Source organism: Xiphophorus maculatus, chromosome 9, assembly GCF_002775205.1.
Source record: "Xiphophorus maculatus strain JP 163 A chromosome 9, X_maculatus-5.0-male, whole genome shotgun sequence".
NCBI classification, from domain to species: Eukaryota; Metazoa; Chordata; class Actinopteri; order Cyprinodontiformes; family Poeciliidae; genus Xiphophorus; species Xiphophorus maculatus.
Genome location: NC_036451.1, coordinates 18,918,351 through 18,940,585, shown reverse-complemented (window position 1 = coordinate 18,940,585; position 22,235 = coordinate 18,918,351). Strand labels below are relative to the sequence as shown.

At 39.4% G+C, this 22,235-nt stretch overlaps 2 protein-coding genes across 2 annotated transcripts in view; both read right to left on the bottom strand.

Moving 5' to 3' along the window:
• Nucleotides 1–380: 380 nt before the first annotated feature.
• map2k2 (mitogen-activated protein kinase kinase 2) lies at nt 381–12,244 on the bottom strand. Its single transcript, XM_005795605.3, has 11 exons — nt 12,156–12,244; nt 11,619–11,829; nt 10,138–10,284; nt 8,836–8,913; nt 8,342–8,393; nt 3,962–4,086; nt 3,170–3,383; nt 3,007–3,071; nt 2,871–2,932; nt 1,787–1,832; nt 381–1,700 (listed from the first exon to the last, which is right to left on the bottom strand). The coding sequence occupies exons 1-11, from the start codon at nt 12,242–12,244 to the stop codon at nt 1,590–1,592; spliced, it is 1,200 nt and encodes a 399-aa protein (XP_005795662.1). The 3' UTR covers nt 381–1,589.
• A 3,227-nt stretch (nt 12,245–15,471) lies between these two features.
• Nucleotides 15,472–22,235, bottom strand: part of pias4 (protein inhibitor of activated STAT 4) — an 11,493-nt gene continuing 4,729 nt past the window's right edge. Inside the window, exons 6-11 of the mRNA XM_005795606.2 lie at nt 21,901–22,029; nt 20,912–21,017; nt 20,716–20,789; nt 20,442–20,602; nt 18,689–18,840; nt 15,472–18,588 (exon numbers count right to left, since the gene is read on the bottom strand). Coding sequence (XP_005795663.1) covers nt 18,314–18,588; nt 18,689–18,840; nt 20,442–20,602; nt 20,716–20,789; nt 20,912–21,017; nt 21,901–22,029 — 897 coding nt within the window. The 3' untranslated portion in view covers nt 15,472–18,313. The remainder of the gene's footprint in view (nt 18,589–18,688; nt 18,841–20,441; nt 20,603–20,715; nt 20,790–20,911; nt 21,018–21,900; nt 22,030–22,235) is intronic.

Genomic DNA, 22,235 nt, shown 5'->3' with positions numbered 1-22,235 from the left:
AAAAATTTGTATATTAAGACTGCAAAATAGTACTCATGTAATTTTTGTTGATAGCTTTGTACACATACAGGTGAATATGCATCCATTTACTTTTAAAGAATGCACATTTCGGAGGGGGGAGAGAGGGGTAGAAAGGGCAGCCATAAGCAGAGAGAGAATACAAGAGCTCTAGCAAGACAGCGGGCTAGCAGGTAACACCACCAAGTGACCAAAACTGACCTGGGTTAAAATCTCGAGTCAGACCCCTTGTATCCTTCGACAGATCTCACGATACACTGCGAGGCTGCGTTTGTGCCGTTTTTAAACCAAAGTTGCAAGAAAAGAAAAAAAAAGTGTGTGTTTAAGTAGCATTTTAACCCAAGTCTTTTCCACAAGCAAGGCTTTAAATAGGTCTTGTCCCAAGTTGAAACTTGGAGCGTCACATGTAGCAGTACAGTTGAAAATTAACCAAACACACTTTGGGTAGAAGGTATTCAATAAAGACGAAAAAAGAAAACAAAAAGATCATTCATTGCGATTGAAAACTTGCACCATCATAGCAGAAACTGAGGCTTGATTAAAGACGTCAGCTCATCCCTGTCATGATCTTAAGCACACACACACACAGTCATTAGAAAGATAAACCATGCTATATCAACTCATGAAAACACCTTTGTCCTAATTTTCGTAATGTCTACATAGACATCCTGGCAAATACCAAGCTTCCGGAGCTTTCCTTGTGAGACGTACAAGAGGTGTAAAAGAAATATGAATGGAGAAAAAAAAAAAAACAACCAAAAACTCCACACTGTTGGAGTGTAAATTATTGAAAGGAAATGAGATTACCCAATTACACTGATTTACTGCTCAAGAATTTAAAGACAACCAGCCACTGAAGCAAAAGAAGTAGTCATGAGTACCCTCTTTGGTTTGGGAAAGTGTTCACAAAATGATCCTTTAAAAGATTGCTTGCATGCCAAAAAGTGAAAATGACTCCCATGGGTGCCCGTTTTGCTCTCTCATTGATTATTAAACTGGGGGTGATTGCAAGATCTGAAAGAAAATAACCACTAGTAACTAAATGTGGGGGTGCAACCCTAATTGAGGCATTTCCCCATCAATTAGCAAATATAAAGTCTGCAAGATGATTGCAGGTTATATTTCCTTTAAACTTTCAGTACGACACGTTTCCTTCTTTTACAGCAGGTTAATAAAATACAGCCCCACAAGCCACCATAGAAAAGATTAATACAGAATATTCAACAATACAAAAGAAGTTTGTTACTGGGAAATCTGATGACACTACGGCAGCCCTTCAGTGCTTTACATCCTCTGCAGCGGTGTGAAAACGTGAACTGAGGCTGATCTCGACACCGCCATGGTGAAGCTGTGGTCTTACAGTACAATAATGACTCAACAGGCTCTGCTGCTGTTGACGAAATAAACAAAGGGAAGCTACAAATGTTTTAGCCAAGAGCGAGATGGCCAAAAAGAAGAAAAGTGCCAGCATGTGTGGTGGATTGTGTACATGAATGCAGAGAGACCCCAGAAATGTGTCAGATCAGGGACAGACAAGGTTTTTTTTTTTCTTTTGTGTGGAGGTTGCTTGATCACTCGGTGGTGCGAGTGGGAGTACTGGGCTGGTGGAGGTTCATGGTTTTGCACAACCATCCGGCAAAGTCCACTTCCTCCACTTCCGATCGCTTGATAAACGTGTGATTCTGAAAGCAAAGAGAAACTTTGGTTTGCAACATTTACTCTTACCCAGAGATCAAAAAGAACAGGTTAGCAAAGATTGCGTACGCACCATCAACATCTTCAGGTCTGCCCTCTCGGCTGGGTTTTTAATCAAGCTGCAGATACAAAAGAATGTTGACATTTATAAATGTTCATGTTTTGCACCAAAATTCCCCACAGCCATTGAACCCTTTCACATTTTCCTCCCATGACAACCACAAACGTTGTATTTTATTGTGATTTTATTGCCGTCTATTTCTATTAACCCTTTGGAGTCTTGGGTCTAAATGGCCGTTTTGGTCTAATTTTGAATATACCCTTATATTTTCACCATAAAAACTATTTACCTTACCTTGTTTGGTATCATTATTTTCAGAACATCCTAAACTTTGTGATTTTACAGTGTTTGTTTCATTTTGACAAAATTTATTATCACATTGGAGCAAAAAACACACACAGAAACATGACCTCATGCCCGCCACAGGGCGGGCGTCGACCTTAAAAGGTTAAGAAATAGACCAACAACGTTGTACATAATTGTGAAGTTGACACTAAATGATAAGCAGGTCAGGAAACCATGGTAACTGTAAGAACTGCAGAAATCTACAGGTGGACCAATCTGTTGGCAGAACAATACTTATTCATATTGCATATCTATCCTTGGATGGAGGTAACTACACAATCATCTTGGAAAAAAAAACCCCTGTTAGTAGCTGTAAATTACTCTAGACTGATAAGATTGTTCACTTTCAAACAGGATTAGTCCAGACATACAGCCAGATCCACAATGGAATGATTTAGGTCAACTTGTGTGCGTAATGTGGAATGACTTAGGTCAACTTGTGTGCGTAATGTGGAATGGTTTAGGTCAACTGTGCTTGTGCGTTAAAACAACCAAGTCAAATTCCAGACATAAATCTACTTGACAATCTGTGGCAAGACCTCAAAATTGAAGTTTCTGGCTGTAAAGTGACAAAAATATGAATAATTGTAAGGGGTACAACAACTTTTACAAGGCACCACATTGCCAGACTATCTACGTAATGCAACATTTTCAGTCACCATGTGGAAAAATTTAATTAGAAACAAATGACAATTTTCCACCCATACACAAGTGTTCAAATAAATAGAACTCCTCATTCTCTGACACTCACCATTTTGTCACAAAGTCCTGGAAGTCACTGCTGAAGACACCCTGTGGTAGCTTAGGCGGTGGCTGTGGAAAAAAAAATCATCATCAGAAGAACAGAATATAATATAGCGGCTAAATCGATCAGTTATTTTTCAGACCTCATTCACAATGTAGTCCAAAAGCTCAAAGATAGCCATGGCAGGTCTACTGTCCATCCCATGTCCTGTGGAGGAAACCAAAATAATGATTATGACCTCTTGGGATTTGTATAAAATCACAATGAGAACTTTAGTTTAAAAACAAAAATATTTGATTTCGTACCGCTCACAGGCCTGCCCGGTGGTCTCGGTCTAGCCATGTTGGAGCGAGGCTCTCCCTCTGCCCCGTCCATGATGGAGCGTCCAAAGATGGCTTCCAGTTCCCTGGCGTCTGGTGGGGGTATAGGGTAGCGGCCGATCGCCAGCTCCACCAGGGACAGGCCCATACTCCACACGTCAGACTGAACCGAGTAGTGGGTGCCCTGCAGTCTCTCCGGCTGTCGAGAAAGGCACAACTACGTCAGAGGGACCAGGTACAGCCAAGATGCCAGGGGAATGCAAGAGGGTTGGGCAAGGGGCTGGGGAGAGGCAGGAAGCGGAGGAGAAGAGGGGTGGGGGGAGGCTGAGGGCATAGAGAGGCAAGAATGGGTGGGGTGTGATTTGGAAAAGAAGACAAAGAGAGAGGGTTTGGCAGGAAGGGGAAAACAGTTTTACAATGTTTGAGTTGGACGTGTGTCCAAGCTCAGGTGTGTGATGAAAATGACAGCCAAAGGGCAACGACCTGTACCATCCATAATGCTGCTTTGGAACAATTTTGTGCTTGGAAACTCCAAGTACACTGGGACGCTTGACCCCAGGCATCTCAGACTGAGGGGGTAGGAGGACAAGAAAGAGCAAGCACTCGTTCGAGCTTTTTCCTGGGCACAGCCCTTGCCTCTTGGCAAGGGGGGAGTGAGGGGAAGGCAGAGGGCGGGTCTGGCTGAGCAACAGCCATGTGAGAGGAATGGAGAGGGAAAGTGGGGATAGGGCCAGAGGAAAAAAGGGGTGGGGGCGCAGGCGTGCAGAGCTGACTCACCGACATGTAGGAGCGCGTTCCAACAAAGGAGTTGGCCATGGAATCTATGAGCTGGCCGCTCACACCAAAGTCACACAGCTTGATCTCCCCGCGGGAATTGACCAGGATGTTGGAGGGCTTCACGTCTGCGGCAGAAGGGACAGACAAACAAACAAACACATCTACATTACATATTCAGGGTTACGACGAGTGCTGCGCACAATACACCAAAAACAAAATTTTTACGCAAACATGGATTACTGCTTTGCTGTCATATTATACAACACCTTAAAGCTTTTAGACAGTTTTTTTTCCCCCAAAGTACATCGAGTGCCTCGCAAAAGTTTTTATACCCCTCAACTCCTCCCCCTACTTTCCTGAGGTTTTGGGTGATAGAGAAGCACAAAGTACAACATACTTGTCAAGTAGAAGGAAAATGTCATTCTGCTTTCAACATTTTCTAAAAACAAAATCTACTCATCTGCTCGGTTACCCAGAAGTAAAGTTTCTGTAAACAATATTACCCTTTAAAAAAAAAAAAAAAGTGGCTGGTTGAGACCAATGCACCACACTTAAGTCTTTTGTCACTCAGTCTTTGGTAGAAAGAGAAACAAGAAAAAAGAAAATGTGGAAATTGAAATGATCACTCGTTTTAAATTATGTGAATAATTGATTTATTGCCACAGGCTTATCGCAGGTTTACTAAACCATGACTGGACTCTTAAATGAGCAATTGTGGTAAGGAGAGCAGAAATCAAGGATGTAGCTAAGGCCTATGATAACTCTAGAAGAGCTACAGAGATCAACAGCTCAGCTAAAGGAAATTGTTAACAGGAACACTATTAGTCTTGCACTCCATAAATCTGTGAGCGTAGCATCATTGAATGAAATGCGTAAGAAGTGTTTAAAGTTTGCCACAAGCCATATAAGGAACACAGACGAAAGAAACAGTCGCTAGATGCAACATCTGTAACTGCAGTCAACAGTGGGCCTACAATGTTTTGACTCAGGTCAGGGATGAAATTTAAGGATCATTTACACACGTTTCCTTCCACTTCACAAGTATACACTACTTTCTGTTGGTCTATCACATGATGCCAAATAAAACACATTAAAGTTTTTTTGGTTTTCTTATGCAAGAAGTGGAAAGGTTCATGGAAAGGAGCAGCTGTACATGAGCACACTGGTATTGTGCATAAGCAGTGGTTTCTGATGGGAGAGAAAACAAAACAAGTGAAAATCCTCTTGACACACACACACAAAACAAATTAGCAGGTTGGCCAGTTGAGCGGCATATGGCTCAACCTTCACAACAAACGTCACACAAGCCCAGTTAAAAGTCTACACAGAAATACAGCCTGCAAAATAATGGTGCCTTTTAGCGGAGGGCATGGGACATGTGAGCAATGACTGAGAAAGAGGTGGCATGAAAGAGCAGGAGAACGATGGAGGGAGACAGGCAGGGAGGGTCAACAGGGCGCGTCTGCTCTCTAATCACATCCGAGAGGCTGTAATTACCGCCTGAGCTCATAGACAACTCCATCCTGGAGTACCACCGACCCTGAAGACAGAAGGAAAACTTCACTGCAGTCCTGATGCGCCTCTACCCGTAAACTCATAACAGGACAGCCGTGATTTCTCACTGGTGCAATGTGGAAGCAGCCCTCATTTTACATCATAAATCTAAATCGATCATAAACTGCTCACATTCCCAGATAAGACTTTATAAAGTGGTGGGAGTATTAAATATCTCGGACACATTTAAGCGGCGTGTAAACACTTTTCCTCGTCTGAATCTTTGTCTCTGTCACCAAAATAACAGAGTTAATCGTCTGGATATCAGATTTTTAAAGAAAATCCATCTTAAATCATTAAGAGTGCTAGTTGTGATAACTTCTGTCAAAAGATTTAAGTAGGACCGAGTGTTACGAGGAAATGACACCGACCACAGGAACGGGGAGGGAGAAAAAATGGGTGACAAAAGAAAATATGTTCAGGAATCACAGCAAATGATTAAAAAGAAGTGGTTTGAGCAAAGACCAAAAACAAGCAGAAACAACAGCAAAAAAGGAAACTCAAGTCAGCTGATGAGTTTTCTTTTGTTTTCCAATTTGTGTGAAGTCTTGCTACATTTGAGTTGTCTCAGTCACAGCTTGGAGCGGGTAAGGGCGTCACCACTGCAAAAACAAAAATCTTACCAAGTATTTTTGGTCTAGTTCCTAGTGCGAAATGGCTTGGTCCACTTGAAATAAGACAAAACTATGACAAAACTTACAACTTTTCAGCATGATGCAGGAGCTTATTCTAAGTCAACAACTCCTTAATTTTGATGAAAAGTACTAATTACATGTGAAATAATGTGCCAGAGAAACAAGACATTTTAACTTATATGGGCAAAATGTCTTGTTTCTCTGGCAGATTATTTAGCTTATAACTAGTACTTTTTGATCAACATTACAGAATTATTGGCTTAAAACAAGCTCCTGTGTCTTGCTGAAAAGTTACCTATAAGTTAGTTTTGTCTTGTTGCAAGTGTAATAAGATATTTGCACTACAAACTAGACCAAAAATACTTGATAAGATTTTGTGTTTTTGTAGTTAAACTTGAGTGTGCAAACAGCAAGCTGTTAAAACAGTGGGATTTGCCATTTGTTTTGCAGATAATTATTACCAATACATGCAAATGATGCAGTCCTCTATTTTCTGCATGTAAAAAAAATAAAATAATAATTGTTCGGTAAGCTTCAACCTTACGTCAGAATCCCGACTTAAAAATCTGTTGTTCTTGGAAGAAAAATGGACAAAGAATCCAACATCCGCCAAAAAAGAGAAAAGGCCTTATCATCTAATAAAGGCAACTTGAGATGATGGATGGAAATGAAGAGGTTTTTAAAAGCTGTGCAGAAGGTTGAATCAACACAGATGCTGAACTGTGTATTACCAGTGAACATGTAAGGAATGCATGTTTCCGACAAATCTAAACAAGCTGGAGGAAGAGTGGACCCAGACAAGCTGGTGTATACAGTTACAATGTTCCAACTGGTCCTGTCTCATGTTGAGGCTCTTCCATGGAAACAAAACCATATCCGTCAGATCATATCTTTAACGATATGATCATATCTTTAACGATATGATCAACAAATGTTTACTACACAACCGGTGAACGCTCAGAAGCCTTAGTCGTCCAACCTGACAATTGTGTTTAGAAGACATTGATTTTTTGAGTGTTGTCGTATCTGATTTAAAAATAAATCAAAATTCTTATCACAATAACGATATGATAATTGCCCAACCCTACTTCTTAGTAATCTTTACAGACGTTTGTATCAGAAGCTCAAAGTTTTGTGTTGGTTTTTTGACATCATCTGGTTTTCAGGTATCAAGTCTAGACTGGACATTTGATTATATTAGGGACTACTCTTCGTGTAAATAAATAGCTATAAAAACACTTCTTGCAGGGTTACTGCAATTTTCAGTAGATTAATCCTTTTAGTACGATTGCATTTTAAAATTAAATAAACTTACTTGGCAGGTTATCCAAGTAAAAATAATTTTGTTAACTGAACTTGGAGTGTTTTGGCTCAAGACTCAAGTGGATTCCAGCAACTACACACCAATTCCCTCCAACAGTGTGTAGGAAATATACTTTCCCATGAAGAAGGAGGGAAAAAAAACAAAAGGAAAAAAAGACAGCAGTAGATAAAGTCACAAAAACACTTTGACCATTTATGTTTGTAGTTATGTCAAATGGCAACATAGCTTGAACTGTTCAGACAAAACTGGGAATAAAGCAATTTCTTAAAACAAAGACGAATAAAATGAATGAAATAAGCAATAAAAACAGCATATTGCACAAATTTTAGCAAGTTACTGAACGTAATTAAAATCTACAGAAAAATCACAGAATAATTGGTCTTTAAAGGCTGAAATTCAACGATTAAACATAACACTGAGAATCCGCAGAAACCCTGTTTTGTACACAAATAGCACAGCTAAATAATTATGCATTTCATGCCTTCATCAATTATTTATGTCCTTACAACTGCACATCAAGCATTGTCTCCTGTTTTAGTTGTCGCTCATTGAGCTTCCTCTAACTTTTGCAATGACAAGTGTGCTATGGTGCAACAACTTCACTTCTCAAAAAAGAAAGAAGCCTTGAAAGATACTCTGACATTCTGGACTGCTAAGATTTTAAAAGTTAACCAAATCTGCGGCCCAGAAAGCACCATAAGTAAATGACGGTCGGTTTGAGACCAATGCATGCTTAGTAATTGCTGACAGTTTTCTAAATGAAGCAAAATTTGTTATTGTGAAAACAGTCTGACTGTGGCAGTCTCTAATCAGTCTTCATAATCAAATGTTGTCATTCTGCTGTTAAACCGAAGGGTGTGTCTTTACCTCTGTGCATGATCTGATGCTTCTCTCGCAGATAAGCTAATCCCCTTAACACCTGTAAGTAAGAGATTAAGCACTATTAAAGCATATATTTGCAACATATTTCTTTTGCAGAGAGAATTAAGATGTCCCGATCTCTTCCCAGATATCCGCTCAGGATCAAGTTCAAGGCTGTTCGGAACGATTTGAGACAGTCTTGGTGAAGAATGTACAAACGAAAGCAAAGAACCCATCGATCAATTTTAAATTTAGCTCCAAATGATCAAAAAAAAAGCATAAAAAATACATTTTAAAAATCTGTGAATAGGTGGGTTCGAGTAATTTTGAGTCACATTCCACAGTAAAATCTGGGAACTGCAGATAGGCGGAATAAACATCCCGCAAAAGTTTTAATTCACTGAATGTTGATGTTCAGTACTGGCAAGTTAAAAACTTAAAAGTATAATGGTCATGCATAAAAATTTGCAAAAGAAAAGGAATCCAAATACAATACATACAGCTATGCTAACTTTTCCCAGGATTTCTTCAGGGATTCTTCTGGCTTCCTTAAGAACCTGGTCCAATGATCCACCATCCTGTTGAGAAAACATTTATATTTAGACAAAGTAAAAAAAAAAAAAATCACTTCTACAAACATGCATGTAAACCTACCTCTGTTTCCCATTAATCAAAAGAATGAACTGATTTAATAAGGGGCATATCTAAATGGCCAGTCTGGCTGCCACTAATGATTATTTTAATAATCGATTGTTCTGCTAATTAATTGGATAAAAAAGAAGGCACAGTCTGCTAATTTCTCACTTAACCCTTTTTAGTATAATATTAGAAATGCATTACAGCATGCAAATACATTATTAAATTCCTTTTTTAAATAAGAAAAATAATTATATTCCAAAACGCAACAATAGCATTTGATCATTTGTAGCAAAGGATGAATCTGCAACTAAAAAAAATAATTTTAACATCATGTGATAAGTTCAGTCCTTTCTGCTCAACTTAACATTTAATAATTGGACAGCAACAGGTGCTAGATTTTTTTTAAAATCTTAAATGCAAAATATATATATTTTTTGTACAGTTTTGTTTTATTTATTGCACCGAGTGTATTAATCTTCCAGCAAATACCCTTGTTTTTAGAGTTTGTATACTCCAGTTAATTAATCAATTACTAAATTAGTTGAAGATTATTTCAATAATAGATTCATCCCAATTAATGATTTCAGCCCTGGTCTGGTGCTTTTTTTGTTTTAGGAAACACAGATTAGGTCACATTGTTTAGACACATTTAAAGTATATGCAAACTTAAACATGAATTAACTTTGACACATGATCAGCTTTCCGGAGGAACTCAAACTCGCCCTCCAGTGTTTTCTCAACACACTAATCATGTTTTTCTCATAATAATTGGTAATCGTCCAAAGTTTCTAAAATTTACAACTTGACTCGACAGAAGAAAGACTACACTTTTGTTAATCCTGTCTACTTTTGTTCACCTCCAGTTTATTTTGCATCAAGAAAATTAACATAAAACCAATCACAAATCGATCGATTTGTGATGTGATGAGTGTGTTGAGAAAATCACAAATCGATCGATTTGTGATTGTGTGAAAACAAAATGGACAAATATTTAAACTGCATAACAGTAACTCCACTTTGTCGTTGACAAGACGACAATATTATACGGGACATTACGCAAAGAGACCAAACTCAATATGGCTTCACTTTGACATGTTGATAAGATTAAAGGCGTTCGTTCATTCAACAAGCTCAGGAGACAACCATCAGTAAGAGTCTCTCACCATGTGCTCCATGCAGATGCTGATCTCTCCATCACTGTAAAAAGCTCCGTAGAAGCCCACGATGTAGGGAGAGTTGCACTCATGCAGCACCTGCAGCTCTCGGATGATCTGGTTTCTGATGGCGGGCTTGATTTCCAGGTGAATTAACTGGGGATAGAGAAGTTGAAAGCTTCTGCTGATGTTGAAGTAACAGCCTTTGCTGTTAACAGACTGAGGAGAAGTCGACTTAAACTATAACACTATGCAGATTTAACGACCCGAAAAGACACGGATCACTTCTCATACAACTGGAATGCCGTGCCGAAATTAAAAACGCAATAATACCCTTTCAAGTTGCTACCAAACGGTTCTGAACTTTTTCTTGGAAATTATACCGACAAGTTAAAACAGCCCTCAAGCTTGAGCATGCCAGAGCTGCAGCTTCAGAATCTGAACGAGGGCCGCTGCAGGTTCAAATTCAACACTTATTAAAGATCATTGTGATTTAAATTTGTGGCATACATGATTTACAAAAAAAAAACAAAAAAAACATGCTTAATTCCACTTGTTAGCTTACTTGCCAAATAGCTTCTATTTTACCTTAGTGAGAAAAATACAGCTTTAGCAACTAAAGCTGGTGTCTTATACAAAACATTTTAATAATGAAGGAGCTGGTAGTGGATAATTACCAGCAAGTATTTAGCTTGCTTTGATTAATAAAAATCAAAGCTTGTTTTGATTTTTATTGACTTAAATACAAAAGGTTAATTTTAGCAGCAAAACTCTTTCAAACGTTTGCTGGGTAGTTTGAATATCTGAAATAAATCAGATTTATTTACTAGAAGTGTTGAGCAAACAGACCTACACATTTGTAGCGCAACTAAATGTGGTCATAGATCTTGCATGGAAAATTTGAGGATTTCAGACTTAAATATTAACACTTAAGATTATTGAAATAAAAAAACAACAACTGTGAACCTCCACAAACTTCGGTTTATCAATTTAACTTAACCTAGTTTCCAATATTTTATGAAAGTGAGGCACTGTTGGCAAGTAACCCAACTCAGATCCTTCGCATAATTTCCAAATCATTTACTCAGAACAATACCATTTAAGATTTACGTGGTAGGCTATTCAGCTGAACAGTTAAATTCTAAAAGTTATTAGAAATGCTGCTGCACAAAGGTCAGTAGATAACATTTCCATATTCTCATTGACATTTGACCTCAGACCTATTTTTCCTAAGGTTGAACATTCTTTGATTGTGGTAGTAGATTTGAGCCCAACATAAAAACAAAACAAAACACAAAAACCAAAATGGAGAAAGTGATTATCACTATGTACGTGTCAAAGCAGCTTTATCTGATTCTTATTGAACTCAACTCGAAAACTGTCGAACCATGAAAGAACGGGGAAGAAAAAAATAATAATAAACAGAAAAAAACAACATCTCTGCTTCACCTGATGCAAAAAAAAATGTAAATAAAATCTTCAGCATTCACCTTTCGAGCCATGACCAAACGAGAAGGTTTGTGTTGGACCTTGTTGACCACTCCTCCGTTTCCAGCCCCCAACTCGCATATTGGGTCAAAATCTTCATCCTTCAGCTCACCAACCTGAGCCTTCTGGGTGAGGAAGGCCTCCAGGCGTTTCCTCTGTTGTTCGTCGAGGTCCAGCTCACCCAGTTTCTTCTGTAAGGCCTCAAGGTTGGCTCTTTGTGGAGAACATGCAAGCAGGAAGGATAACAGTTCATGCACGAAGTACTATTCTAGAGAAAATGCATTTCTTTTAAAGGGAACTGCATGGAAACTGGATTGTTTTACAGCAACTCTGCAATTAAAAACTGGAAAACTCAAAACAAAAACATGATTCCACAATTTATCTATATAGCAGCATAAATTTAGGTGATTTTACATTGCTACCCCAATACAAATGAATCAAGCATCAACAGAAATGTAGAAAAGTGTCATATAATAAGAGGAGTAAGTAGCATTTGCTCGCCATCAGAGTTGATTTAAATTTAACATAAATGTACTTACTCAGATGCAGCATCGATGGTGTTGGAGGTGGCCTGTCCCTCCCCAATGGGCGTAATGTTCAGTGGAACGGGTCTTCTTTTAGGAGCCATTTCTATTTTAACTAAACTAAACGACGTTCTCACTAAAATACTATAATGCAACGAGGCCGGCAGCGGCTGATCTAAACTTGCCCCTAATCAGAGATCTACCTGGGGGGGGGAAGCAACAGGATTCGCTCTAAGTGGCTAGTGACTTGGCTAGTTAACGTTAGCAGAGTTAATGCACTTTTCGCAGCATGTCAGTTCGCTAAATTGGTAAACCGTGTCATACCGATATGCCCTTCAAAGGTCGGCTGGTTTTCGGTCTCATCTATAGGTTTGAAATGTGACAGGTTTTGTTTTCTTCGGCTTCTTGTCTATAATCTACCTGCTGCTATTAGCCATTAGCCACCTAGCCGCTACTAGCTAGCACCAGTTCCAGTCAAAATCGTGCTCCGCGTCTGAGCCGAAATGAGCAGCAGTCCTCCTCTCTGAGCTTCCGTCCAACCACAGTAGGATACGGACACCCCGGGGTCTCCGGCAGTACTCCCTCGGTGTTTAAACTCGGGGGTGCGGGGCTCTGAAACGTTGCTCAACGCGCTGACCGCTGGTGCCTCAATACAGGAAGCAGCAGCAGTGAGTCGCCTGCAGCATCAGACCTCGGCGTGTTTGAGACACCCACTGGGAGAGTCCCGCATAAATAGCGCGAACATCCTGTCAGACAAGTTCAAAGAACATGCGAGAAACCCCCCCCCCCCCCCGTGGTAGATTTGGACGGACGTGTGCAGCTTTTGACGCTCACGATCAACTGATTGAACAATCTACAAACCACGTTCACTCGTTTCTGTGCTTTGTAAAGCGTTTAATGTAGTGGTTGTGTGTCGCTCGTGAACGAGCCGATTCGAAATGCCAGCTCCTTGGCTTGAACGATGAAAGCCAGTTCTTTCGTGCCAGCTCTTTTTCTAAAGAGCGACATGACTTCTCCTTACTGTTCAAATATCAAACAAAAAAAAAAAAAAAACATACACATAAAAACATAAAACTTGACTGCCGGGTCAAATTGACCCGAGCAGTATCTATGTATAAAGTAGACGCAGGGAGGGGGGTTGCAAATGTGAAAATATAAATTTTCAATTTATATGTAGAGTGCACCTATTAAGACAAATAAAAAAAGTTTTATGAAAAAAATATTTCCAACTATTTAAAAAAACAAAAAAACAAAAAAAAACTTTAAAATGGGTCAATTTGACCTGCAACATAACAAGAGGGTTAAGTCAGTCCAGAAGCAGGGACTGTACAAAATTAGGTAATTCTGAATCATGTAAAAGACCAAGACATGCACATACCATAGTTAAATCTCACTGCACTTAGTTATGACAAGTGGCATTCCGTTATAAGGATTTACAAACATAATATCACATAACCTGAGTAAAAACAAAATGCTGTTTTAAAATTACTTAATTCATTAGGGGAACTAAGTTATTCTAAAAATATGGATAACCATATTTTTGCTGCAAAAATAGGATGTGTTTCAGCGATATGCTGTCAGCTTGTTACAGATCTCAGACAAACAAGGCATCTATAGAGATTAAAGGGCATGTAGGCCAATCAAAAGCTTTTAAACCAACCTGCTCCCTTAAACCTAGTAACTGGTTATGGCGCTCTTTGTGGCAACAACTTCCATCAACCATGTACAATGACTGGACATGAGCTTTCACAACACCATGGATGAATTCTTGGCCCACTTCTCTTTGTAGAGGAGGGGTTTCAAGCATTATGTTTAAGGTACACCCACAGGCTCTCCAAAACATTTTCTTTTTTGTGTGTGTTTTTCCTGCCATTTAAATGGCTATTGGATCACTGTCCTGCTGCATAACACAAATGGGCTTGAGTTGAAGGTCAGACGTTGATGTTTATGCAATCATTTCCTTTAGCATTTTCTGCCAGATAACAGAATTCAAGGCTTCAAGTCACCCAAGGCCCTATCCAGTGAAACAGCCACAGAGGTTCATACCAACATTGGTATAATGTTCTTTTCCTTAAATACTATTAGTCATAAAACAGATGCAGACAAAAAGTTTTGCTTTGGTCTCATCTGTCCACTGAAGAAGGATCACCAAATATTTTTTTGTGTGCGTTTAGGAACCATGAGACGGGCCTTGGTGTTCTTGATGGTTAGCAGTGGTTTTGGTCTGGGATCTCCCCCATGGAGTCTCTTACTGTCGAATTGTGAACCTCACCTTAATGGAGGAAAGTGAGGCCTGCAGCTCTTTAGATGTTGTTCTGTGTTCCACTGTGGCCTTTCTGGATGAGACACTGGTAGAGGAACCAAGGTCCCAGCTAGATATATTGATAGCTATTTTAACACGCAAGCTGTTATTTTGGACAAACGCGATTTTGGTCAAATGTTCTAATCTGAACGTTTTACTGAATCCGAGGCACAAGCAGTAGTTTTCAACATCACGTAGGACAGTCTGAAAAAAAGCCCCTAAAGAGGACTCGTTAGTGGCATGACACAAAGTAGTCGGATTGCGGAAAGGAGCCGGAATTCCCATCACTTAGTTGGAACAGTTAAGGCACACTACTGCCACCCCGTGGCAACAACAGGAAATTAAGTATTTACATTGAAACTGAATTGACAATGTTAAAAATGTAAAACTAAAAATTTAGGTGTTTTTTTTTTTTTAAACATTGGTCTTGTGGAAAGTACAAATGCCAAAAGATGTAATGTTGAACACCTTTCCCTTTCAGACTAATCTAATAAATACATTCAGCCTGTCTTGCAAAGCATTTTTTTCTTATTAAAAAGCCTATTGCATATAAGGTTACGTACACAATATAGCGTTATAATGGAGCCTAACATAGAAGAAAGGACACGTTAGTACATTACTGCTGACTATATAAACTCCTTTGATGGCACTTTTTAAATTTCGTTGTTCTTGTGACAATGACAATAAAGATTTATCTTATCTTATCTTATCAGAGGGGCAATGATGGTGTTGGAAAATGGTTTTCAACATTTACAAACATCTGGAAAGCGTTTCAAGAATTTGTTCTTGATTTTGCAAGAAATTAAATACAAAGCAAAATCCCAAATAACTGCCTAACCTTTAGAATAAAAAAAAACACATAAAAAAATACCTCAGGTATGTACATTATTTTCACTATAAATGCAGCTGTTCTCAGAGGTTATAAAGACCAAAGAGCACAGAGGAACAAAGGTATGGAGGAACCGAACGCTCGTTAGTTATGGATATCAAAAATACACTCATGCACATCTCACAATGAAAACCAGACACTTTTTTTTTAAGAACTGATTTTAATTAATTCCACACATCAATAACAGCTGTTAGAATACGATCGTTTCCAATTTTACAGTTTCATCCTCGACAGGCAACAAACGTGTCCCCACATCTGTGCATTTGGTACAGAGAAAAACAAAACCCACCGTAATCAGTCCTCTCAGTTCTCAGTGGCATTAAGAGTCCAGTGGTGCTGCACTCAGCTTCTTATTGTCTACTTGCCTAGAAGAACTGAAGGCAAATCAAGGCTTAATAAAATATTATTTAGTTTTATTGTCTTAATAGGAACATATATATAAAATAAAAAAAAACATTTACATCATGGATTGTAAGCCTCTGCCTGTGCTACCATATGAATTTTTAAAAGAATAGATGTCACTACAAAGAAAAAAAACAAAAAAGAGCCTTAGTTGTTTCTAGCTTTCAAACTAAATGCAAACACTCAGTGGCTCAGTTCCACAGTAGCAACCCGCACCACCTCATCTTTGACCAGAAGCCCACAAGAAGTCAGAGATCCCCTCACAGCAACAATAAAAAAAAAAATGTATGTGTGCATAAATTACTGACAGCTTCTAAGTTAAAGACCGGTTTTAAGATTTCTCCATTTTGCCTCAAAGTGACCATTATGGATTTATCCTGTTCAGTTTTGCAGGCATTGGTTTTTGGTGGCTCACAAAACGATTCCCCCTTCATATCCATGTCATATGCTGTTAAGGTACAGAGGGAAACAAGGAAGACGAGACCATCTAAAGTAATTCCGTTCACCAGACACACCCCGAATCATTGTGTAAATCACTGTGAACCTGAGCGAGGGAAAATAAAACCAATCTGTTAAAACAGAAACTCGGAAAGCACACCCTGCAGAACTGGACCTAGCTGAACCAAACAGACACAGTGAAGCAGGACTGCAGCTGCTGAAGCCTCCTTTACTGGATTACTAAAGTGATAGTATGTGAGAACTGGTTCAAAAGACCCTGTTTAATACTTGCCACACCAAAGAGCCTTTCAAACGAAGAAAAACATCTGAACACGTTACATGAACGCAGATCTCTAGCAACATCTTTATACATGAAATATATCTGAAGCCTGCATTTGTAGACTGAGCATCTTTATCTGGGAGGCAGACATCAAATATTTACACTAGTGCAGGTGCAGAGGATATATTAGAGTCTTGAGAATGCAGCAAATAAGATCTGATTTTACTCCAGCTAATAGATAAAACCTCATCTAGAATGCTAAGAGCCTGAGAGTGAGAGACACAGAAAGAGAGGAAGAGAGAGAGTTGGTGCAGTAGAAAGCCGCTGTCAGTTTCAAAAAGGACCCTTTCTTACCTGGTCAGGTAGGTGAGGATTTTATGCAGCAACAAATGCACTGAAAGCCTTGAATCTTTGATCCAGCTAGTCTTCTATACCTAAAGAAGTAGAGCCACCAACCTTGAAGGTATTTAGTTGCAAACAGCAAAATCCCATGCAAGTGGAGATGCCATTGCAAGTAACAGCTGAAGCTAGATGTTGTGCAACTAACCAGGAACAACTGCAAAATAAAAAATAATAAAAACATATAAACAAATAAATAATTCCAACCCCAAAATGGCATCAGCACTTCAACAGCCTGTTCTGGTCATTTGTTTGATTCAAAACCTTCAGTATGAATCAACCAAAAAATAAACGCACGAAACTGAAACCTCACTTCGTGACATCCTCAGATAACCTTCAAATGCTGAACTCAAATTTCCAATACTTAAAAAAAAGGCACCAAAACTCCATAACCAGCTCCAGCCAGCAACCATTTCTGCTTTGGGCCAGTACCAGTACAGTAATTTTGATGTATAGCCTGCCCGTGTAATAACTTATTTCAACAAAAGCCTAATAGTAGCCGTTTATTTTTGCAGAGAGGTGTTAAGTCTTTGCTTCGTTCAGAAGCTGGTAATTCACACACCTACTACTTTTCAACTGGGTTTCTTTGTTGCTGCACAGGGAACACAACTGCATGAAACAAGGGAAATGGAAAAAAAAAAAAGAATAAGGCAAGAAAAAAAAAAAAAACTCCAGTGTAAAATTGGATTCAGAAATTCTCATTCACCCACTTCTTTCAAACCAACTTCCGGGCCAATCTTCTAAGTGTTAAATGACTGAGGTAGGTTCTCTTTAGGACACTAAAAATTGAAAGCTGAAGACGTATCCAAAATGGATGAATTGCTGAGAGTGAGAGCTCAAGCTTTAAATCAAGCTGTCAAAAGATTCCCAGGGTTCTCAAAAGATTGTTGCCTTGTTCTTCAAACATTTCATGCCTTATTTTGTTTGTTTTTCATCCAAAAAGCTACAGAGCAGCCTCTGTTTTCAAATTGCCAGTTCCTAAGCAATGTGACAAAAACCAGATGCAAACATTGAACGCCCATGGCTAAAAGAGCCAGTAATTTGGAGTCTATACAAAGAGATTGTGAGAAGGGAGGAGTCTGAAAAGAGAGAGGGAAAACAGATGGAGGTGGAGGTGGGGTGCTCGGTCCAGTCGGTGTCTGTAGTAGAGGCTGGAATGTACGGATACTCGCTGCAGGGTGGAGCCGGGGCAAATGGAGTTGCTTCCACAGATGTGCAGAACAAACGGGACTCCTGCTCACTGCAAGCTGAAGAGTCACTGACAGAACAAGTTTGAGTGTGTGTTTGCTTCGTCTGAAATCGAACTAGAGCTGCTAAAAAGGCTCTGATGCTCGGGAGATGAGAGCGTCGGTGCATCTAGAGGGTTACCGTGTGCCTGTCCTCACATTTTAAGCCCCGCCCGCCGCCTTGCCCGCCTCTCTGTCTCCGCGTGTCAGTCTGTGAGGAGGGACAGAGCTGCAGGGTCAGTATGCGGTGACCAGGTCCTTGTCGTAGTTGTACCGCCCCCTTTTGGGGGCGGGGCTGTCATTGCTGTCCTCTGTGTCGTCGCTGTCCCCCCCGGCCCCGCCCCCTTCCTCCTCAGAGGAGGAGTCCAGAGTCAGATCTACCACCACTCCTCCGCCCGGCGCCGCCGCAGGTCCCCCCGCGGCTGCGGACGTCCCCACGGAACCGCTTCCGGACCGACCCGACAGACTGGTGCTGCTGTGGGCCGGCGAATGTCCGTTTGCTTCAGGAATGCCTGAAGAAAAAATCCCCATGTTATACAAAACAAAAAAGAAAACAGACTTCAATTCATTTTGTTGAGATTTTATATTATAAATCAATACAAAGTTACGTACATATATCAACAACAGGGTACTCTGGTGTGTTGCTTCGTTCCCTTTCCCTGTCCTTTTCCTTCTCATCTCTGATTGGTCGCCAGGAACCGTCTGTTAGGTACTCGATCTCCTCGATGTCTTCACTCGTCTCTTTGAGAATCTCGGATAATAACCTAAAACATACGCCGCAGGTTTGAGGGACCGCATAAAGCATTAAAAAAGAAAAGAAAAAAAAAGAAAACACACAACGTACGAAACAGAAAAAAAAACCTCCAACTCACATCAAGGCACCAAGGTTCAAATCTTCTGCCTCTGTATATTCAGCAAGCATTTAAAAATCTAACCATCCTACCATAAAAACAAGCTACAATAAATCTAATCAATTTATCTGCTGACGGGAAATTTCAACAGTGAAAACTGTCAGACCTGAGGTTGAAAAATTTTTTTATAGAGAAGTTAAAAGTTAGGGACTTTCCACACTAGCTTTCTTCTAAAGAATCCAAATACACCTCACAGCCAACATGTAGCACAATGCCTTCAGTCTTTGAGAAATTAAAGGAATGCCACAGAGTTTGGAGTCGGGACCCTGCAGGACATTACACGCCCAAAAACTGTAGAGGACTTCAAACTGTGCTTATTCTTTTCTATCATCTTGCATTAAATTGATACCTTGACATTTAAAATTTTGGAAGAATTTGGAAACACTACTGCTGGATTGATATGACTGTAGTGCCAACTGATCTCCTCTGCATTCATCCCAACACGCCAAATAATTTCTTCGTACAATATTAGCTAATTCTCGCAACCAGGATGTTACTTTTTCCACCATACCTACAAATGTTTTTCTTTCCAAAATAAAGTCGTTAAAAATGAGGAAAAACAACAACACAGCCCACCAGCAGAATTGGCAGCTAAACAAGAATCCTAAAAGGAATCATTCACAAGCTAAAATGTTTGTTGCTCCTTCTTTTCGCTGTCTCCCTGACTACAACACAGACGGAGACATTTACTGCCCCAGTTGTTTGAACTTATCATTACAAATAATTGTTGTCAGAGGTTGTATTAAGATCTAAGGGCAATACAATGAGGGAGGCTTGCTATTAAGCTTTACGAAATATATGCAATATAGAACCTTGTTAAACTATGCAATTAATTAATTTAATTTTTTGTTCCATTTTTAAAGAACAAAGAAAAAAGGGTTGTACAAGAGCTTAAGGAGTCTAATAACATCCTTTTATAATTATGGCGACTGAGGAAAAATAACCTCCTTAAAAAGCAAAGTGCACAGTTTGCAGAGAAGAAGTGGAAAGAAAATCCTTGTAGTAAGTCATTTTGTTGCATAGAACCATAAAGGAATTGCATTCTTGATCAAAGCATTTAATTTCTATTTTATTTCTGTTTGAAATTAACTGCCTAAATTAAGTGGCATAAGACTCTCTGGTTACAAACCCCTGGTTTAGGTGATCTAAACTTATAAGAAATCACACGCAGTGAGCCTGACAAGATTTCAATAAATCTACTGTAATTTTCTGACGCAGGAAAACTGAACACTCCTGTTCAGTTGGTATAAACAGGAAATAAGTGAAACTGCAGATTTTAATAACAACAACAGAGTGAATTTAACACAGAGGGGTCTAAAATAACAACAACAGAGTGAATTTAACACAGAGGGGTCTAAAATAACAACAACAGAGTGAATTTAACACAGAGAGGTCTAAATGTTGGTACATTGACAGAGAAAAAGGAGATTAGGCTAGAGAGGAAAGTCTCCTACCCATCGATTGTAAGCAGTTCAAATGGAGCAGGTTTGTCGCACACGGGGCAAGTCCATGTGGGCTTCTTCTCATTCATCTGCAGGAAGAAAACCGCGTCGAAACACTGAAGATGGGCGCAGGTTAAAAGTCGGCATGGCACACCGAGCCGCATCTTCACCAGCTGGGACGAGAAGATGATTGGGGTGGGGGGTTGGGAGGTGTTGCAAATTAAACAATCTTTTGAAATCTAAAACTCTCAAAACACGTGAGATTTTATTTTGTTGTTGTACTTACTGGACAGATTAAAGAAACTCTGAGGCCTGTGGTTGCAATTTCACTCTCTGGATCAAAGCGAAGCTTATCTTGGACTGGTGGTAAATAGTAGAAATATATTTGAAATGCAGCAAGGGGGGTGAGAGGGTATTTAAAAAAAAAAACCGAGGTGATGATGATGATGATCACAGTTATTTTTTCTGAAATCTTGACTTACTGCGTTCACGACAGCGTTCCGCACTCTCAACTGAGCAGAGCTTCAGCCGGTTGAAGAGGTCTGCTGCTGTGAAGACCCTCACTAAGTACACCGCCACAGAGTAACGCTGGAAAGACAGATTTACAACCTGAGCTGTCAAGATTTAATCAACAACTACACAGATTGAGACAAGAGGAGTTTTATTTTTGGAAGCATGTTTTTACTTTTCCATATTCTTGTGCATATGATTCTAAATCATAATATTAGGGAAATTGTAAAAAAAAAAAAAAGTAAAAAAAGAATCCAACTAGCACATTCCACTAGTGCAGAAAAACAAACACCAAAAGCCTGCAGTATAATCTGTAGAAACTGCTCAGAAGCTCCTCTTCTGGGAAAACAAAACTCTGTACTCAGGCTTACTGAGCGGGTTGTGCAATCAAAGGTTTAGGACCAAAACAAAATGGTCGGCGGCTTTTAAACAAAACAAGGCAGTCTGAAGTTAATGGAGCAGTTTCACTATTTATTCCACTTAAGAGGGGAAATGGATTTGAAAGTTATAGATTAGATGAAGTTGTTGCCATTTTGTTTAACTAAAGCGCGAAAGTTAGTCACATTTTCCAGGTTCTCCAATAGATACTTTGATACCAGCATAAACTTAAGAAAGTAATACAAAGTACACCAAAAAAGATTTCACAGAAGACTGTAAAACCCAAAGACTGATTTGGATTTTTTTTCCCCTCTCTAAAATTCTATTTAAGCTTTTAACCAATTATCAACACATTATTATTTTTTTTTTTTCAAATACAAATTCTTTTTTTTTTATATTATTCTGTTTCAGCCTCTGCAGTAGTTCTCATCCACACATCTGAAGAGTTTTATGAAACCAGGCTCACTTTAACCTATGAAACACTTAAAAACCTACGAGTCCCAGCATGCCTTGGTGGATTCTCTTAGATTTGCTCTCCTGCTGCTCCGACATGCAACTAAGTATTGCAGCATCTGAGCCTGACCTTGCCAAAGTTCCCCCAGGTAATGGTGACTCCGTTTTTGACGCTGGAGAGATGCAACCAGGGAGTGATGTTTATTGGACGACAAGGACGCCGAGGCTCAACTCCAGGCTTATTGGAGGGGTAATATCCCTGCAATCACACACACACACACACACACACACACACAGGAAAGTAACATGTTTAGATTCAGTTCAAACAAAACAAAGGATCTCAATGGAAATCCTTGAGATTTCTATTGAGATCCTTTTTAATTGTGTTGAATCTTAATTAAACACAAGAAATCTTAAACGGATTATAACCATATCATAAAATGAATATTTTTGAAGTCTTAATGA

What these genes read in the sequence shown, in the direction of transcription:
- map2k2 (XM_005795605.3), bottom strand. Translation starts at nt 12,244, where the DNA reads ATGGCTCCTAAAAGAAGACCCGTTCCACTGAACATTACGCCCATTGGG. An exon ending in ACCATCGATGCTGCATCTGA is followed by an intron (nt 11,830 to 12,155) that starts GTAAGTACATTT and finishes TTCTCCACAAAG; the next exon opens with AGCCAACCTTGAGGCCTTAC. An exon ending in GTTTGGTCATGGCTCGAAAG is followed by an intron (nt 10,285 to 11,618) that starts GTGAATGCTGAA and finishes CTCTATCCCCAG; the next exon opens with TTAATTCACCTGGAAATCAA.